At 44.4% G+C, this 5,004-nt stretch overlaps 1 protein-coding gene across 2 annotated transcripts; it reads right to left on the reverse strand.

Moving 5' to 3' along the window:
• Positions 1-3,987: 3,987 nt before the first annotated feature.
• Kplce (KPRP N-terminal and LCE C-terminal like protein) lies at positions 3,988-4,779 on the reverse strand. 2 transcript variants are annotated; one of them, XM_090339890.1, is made up of 2 exons: positions 4,157-4,779; positions 3,988-4,102 (listed from the first exon to the last, which is right to left on the reverse strand). In XM_090339890.1, the coding sequence occupies exons 1-2, from the start codon at positions 4,777-4,779 to the stop codon at positions 3,988-3,990; spliced, it is 738 nt and encodes a 245-aa protein (XP_090196016.1). The 2 variants fall into 2 exon arrangements, with proteins under 2 accessions (XP_090196016.1, XP_090196015.1); XM_090339889.1 differs by having other exon boundaries at positions 3,988-4,779.
• Positions 4,780-5,004: the final 225 nt, after the last annotated feature.

Raw genomic sequence — 5,004 nt, forward strand, 5'->3', positions numbered from 1 at the left:
TTGGATATATTTGTATTTGGTTATTTGAAATTGGATAGGGAAGGGGGAAAACAAGATGAGGGGTAGGGGTGGGGGTGGAAATGGGAACCAAGACATGAGACAGGGTATCAACATATGTGAATTAATGTACCTTCTATCTGGCAAATATAATGTAACCCTTCTATTAATTACAATAAAAAAAGAACAGAAACTGGGAGATAATAGTCCTTTGTAATGTCCACTGGTTTATTTGTATTTTTTTTCTAAGGAAAAGTTCTCATTGAGTCTTAGTATGGAAACATAGAATTCAGTATCTCCCTGAAAATTTTTCTCTGGTGTGATTATTAGCATCCTATTTTTGCTCAGTTGTCTTTCATGTTTGTGGGCACAACCCTCCAAATAGAGATAGGAAAGCTGTAACAACTGATTACATACCTAGGATGTGTTGGTTACTGCTTCAGGTAGTTACATGAGACACCATCTGAGTGCAGAGGTGATGTAGCTTCTGGGATCTTAGCATCAGTAAATGTGTCTGTCTGACTCAAAAATACAAATCAAGCCAAGTGCAATGGCTCACACCTGTAATCCTAATAACTCAGGAGACTGAGATTTGAGGATCACAGTTCAAAGCTAGCCAGGGCAAGAAAATCTGTGACATTCTTGTCTCCAATTAATCACTAAAAAGGAGCTGGAGAGGAGACTGGGAGTTTGGCCTAGTGGTAGAGTACTTGCCTAGCATGCATGAAGACCCAGGTTCAATTCCTTGATACCACATACATAGAAAAAGCCAGAAGTGGGGCTGTGGCTCAAGTGGTAGACTGCTAACCTTGAGAAAGCCCAAGGACAGTGCTCAGGCCCTGAGTTCAGGGCAAAAACAAACAAACAAACAAACCCCCAAAACAACCTGGAGTGGAGCTGTAGCTTAAAGTGGTAGAACACTAGCTTTGAGCAAAAAGAAACTCAGGGAAAAAGAAAAAAAAAGAAACAGGGATAGTCACAAAAATATACAAATAGCGTTAGCTTATTTTTCCCTTTAACTTGTCAGGTTGTTGAGAGCGGTTATGAGGATTAATCAATGTCACTGCTCAAGTGTGAGACTATCACATGGAAAGCCCCTAACACAGTGTCCAGAACAGGTTAGATCCTCAATACATGCAGGCCAATTTTCTGTCTTTCCCCTTTCGATGTCAAAAATAAATTAATTTGAATCCCTTTCTTATAAGTTAAAAAATTTTAAGAAATTGATTTTATATTTGTATCCAATATATGTATATTTCACGAGTACCACACCAACATGTAGAAGTATATGGCTATATTTTAATCAGTATGTGTTAACCTTGCTTGTCAAGACTTTTTATGTAAGTACTTCTCTGGGGGGGGAGCAACATTAATACTTCCCTGCCCATGGAAACGAGATAAGGATTCTACTCAACAAACTCTCTATTCCAGAAAACACAGAGAGAAGCAAACGCTGTAATGCTAATTATTTGGGAGGAGTGATAAGGTGGATCATGGGTCAAGGCCAACCACAACACAAAACTTAGTTAGATCCAGTTCATCCAATAATCTGTGTAAGATGGTATATGAGAAGCATAAGTAGGAAGGCATACATAGGAAGCATAAGTGGAATGATTGTGATCTAGGCTGGTCCAGGCAAAAATGTGAGGACCTATCCAAAACTAAAAGGGCTGAGGATGCTGTTCAAGTAGTAGAAGAGCACTTGCCTGGCAAGCATGAGGCCCTGGGTGTATGATTCTGTGCTATGCCATCTTGTTCCCATTTCAGGGGGATGGGGGCTTTTCAAATAAGATTTACTATTGAGCATTTTCACAGTGCCTCAGACTCCCTATTAAAGAATGTTTCTGCCTTTTAAGCTTTGTAATTCTTTCCCTTCCTCCTAGAAAAAAATTAATAAAATTGCTATTGGGGCAGTAAAGGAGGAAAAGAGAGGGCATGTGGAGAAAGAAGAAGATTGGGCAAAGTGTAGAGCAAATAAGCAGAGAAGCCAGGAAGATTCACCATCTACCCCTTGGATGGGGGAGGACAGGAAAGGTCAGGGAAGAAAGAGTTGAAGAAACCACAATGCCTGCATGTTACAGGGGATTTGAGCAACTGATTACTGAGCGACTGTGAAATCTAGGGGGGAACTGCAATTGTTGAGGTGTATATTGTGAGTGATGAAGTGGATTCCTTTGCAAAATATCGGTGCTCAGGTGGGCTGCTGAACTGTCATTCTCTGCAAAGACTCAGATTAGAACATTCAGAAATGTGTTAGGCTCGTGAGGCTTAGGAATTACTCGAGCAAAGTTCTAGACAAATATAATCCAAACTGAGTAATGCTCTATCCCTTGGGAAAACATAGGCTTAGAAGTGGACCAGTGACATTCAAGTTTGTACTCACAACATGGTTCTACCACCTCTGCTGCTTGTATCATTTTTTTAAATGAGCACAAACAGTGTAGCTCACTCATGTCAGTGAAGAATAACAGCACACTGCTTGTCTTGATACTGAACTATGCAAGACAAACATAATGTCTTAGTAGATTAGTCCTGTCTTGAGTGCATACCAATAACCGAGTTGCAAGTTTAAGCATTTGAATAAAGGAATGACAAGTGATTTGAGCAGCTTCAAGTCTTTCCTTATTCAAAGACAGCTAAGTGCTCCATGTAGCTTTTTGCTATTGCCTGGGTCTGCTTTCCAAACACAATTCCTTGGTCTCGTTCTTCAATACAATCATTTATACATTCACCAAATATAGTCTTCTCTTATACACTAGATCCTGTCGAGTTGCTTTTGAGCTTTATTTTTACCTCTGACTTTGAGGTGAAGGTACTGGAATTTGCTCTTGTCTATCAAATGCTCTACTACTTGAACCATGCCTCCAGCTCAGTTTGCTTTTAGCTTAACTTTTTTTCAAACAAGGCTGTGTGTTTTTCCTAGCGAGTGATCACAATTCTCCTATCTATACCCTCCCATTGTTAGAATCATAGGTGGGTACTACCATTCTCAGCTTGTGTTGTCCAATTAAGGTCTTCCTAACTTTTTACCTGGCGTAACCCCTAACCATGATCATTCCAATCTCTGCCTCCCAAGTAGCTAGGATTACAAGCATGAGTTACTATGCCAGAATTCTGTGTAAACTTTCAATGCGTGTACTTTAGAGTCTCTAGTTACAAAACTCCATCCCCTATCCTCTAGAGCTAGCCAAGCAGTGGAGAAAGAAGTGCCAATAGTAATGGAGACTTAATCTTAGGACTTGGCTGCTTGTCCCCCTAAGCTCATCCGCCTCTTAGACATCTCTGCTTACTGCCAGGCTGACCTGTGGAGTATCTACCAGTTCAGAACTTTGTCCAATGGCTTCAATAAAGCAAGACTATTTGATGAGAAATTGCAACCCATAAAGTCTAAAATCCGTTCTGGGCCCCTGCACAACAGGAGGGTTAGGATCCAGTGACAGTCTTGATAAAGTTTAATTTCACAATCCTTCAACATCCTGGAAGATACTCTTTGAGGCTACCCGTGCCTGTTATGCTGCTGAGAGGGCCAACTCTTCTTAGGCTAATCAGAAGGTGGGAAAGAGGAACCCTCATCCCAGAAATCTCCAGCCTCAGATCCTTGAATGCATGGGAATTCAGGCTGGTTGTTCAGAACTCAACCTGTTTGTTAAATCTGTACAGATCTTTCCTTAAGTGGAAAGAAGAGCAAGGAGTGGAGTGAGAGGGAAAGGGAGAGGGAAAGAGGGAGGGGAGAGAGAGAGAGACTAAAATAAAAACACAATACAAACCAAAGAAACAGACACCTAGACACATGCATTGCATCTCAGGTTTTATTCTTGCCAGAGTTTGATAGCGCTACTCTGGCAGGCTGCCTTGGTAAGAAGCAGAGGCATATGGAGAGGAGGTACTGGGCTCCAGAACCATGGGAGGATCAGGGAAGGTGCCAGAGGCTGGGGAGTGTTTTAGAAAGGGCAGGACAGTGAGCTGTGAACCCTGGCTGGCCTTTGGTATTTAGCAGCAGCAGTCATCCCCACTGTCACAGCAGGCTGGGCCTCTGGATCTCATGGGGATGATTCCCAAACAGCACACCCCAGAGCCACAGCACCCAGAGCCACCGCACCCAGAGCTGCAGCAGCCAGAGCCACTGCACCCAGAGCTGCAGCACCCAGAGCCGCAGGACCCAGAGCTGCAGCACCCAGAATCTTCACAGCATCCTGTGCTGCAGCCTTGGGGCCTCTGGACCCAGCGTCTCAGAGGACTCACCCCAAAGGTCCGCGGAGCCAGGCAGCAGTAACTGGTGGAGCAGGGGGCAGAGCAAGGGTCTGGAACACACCCCTGGGAGCCGGAGCCACCTGCAGAGCCTTGAGAGTAGTAGGTCTGGCCGGGAGAGGAGTACTGGACATAGTATGTCTGCGGCTGGCTGGGAGCTGGGTATTTAACGTAAGTCGTCTGGCAGGGAGGGGGACACTTCATGTAAGTCGTTTGACATGGAGCTTGGCACTTCACGTAAGTCTGGCAGGGAGGGGGGCATTTCACGTAGGCTTTGGTCTGGCAGGGAGGTGGGCACTTCACGTAGGTCTGGCATGGAACTTGGCATTTCATGTAGGTTTGAGCTGGCACTGGAGTTACGTATCTTATGACAGTTTGAGGCTGGTAGGAAACAGGCCCTGGAGCATAGACTGCTTGAGTCTGACCAGGACCCTGGAATGTCACAGAGGTGCCGCTGCCTCCTTGCCCAGAGCTCAATCCAGAGCCTTTCACACAAGATGGAGGGAATTGTGGCTGCTTCTGCTGGTCACACATCTGGATGTAGCTTGGTGACACCTGGAAAGAAAGATTCAGTCAGAACCATGAAAGCAGTGAGGTTTTGGGGAAAACCTTCAGTGTCCTCTTTGAGCAGAGTGGTGGCCTTCTCAAAGATGTAATAGACACCCAAAGTCTATATACCTGCTGGGTGACAGTGGCTCGTGCCTATAATCCTGAGGAGTCAAGAGGCCGGGATCTGAGGATCACAGTTCAAAGACAGTC

The sequence above is a fragment of the Megascapheus bottae genome, chromosome 10 (assembly GCF_031878675.1).
Source record: "Megascapheus bottae isolate mThoBot1 chromosome 10, mThoBot2.hap1, whole genome shotgun sequence".
Lineage (NCBI taxonomy): Eukaryota > Metazoa > Chordata > Mammalia > Rodentia > Geomyidae > Megascapheus > Megascapheus bottae.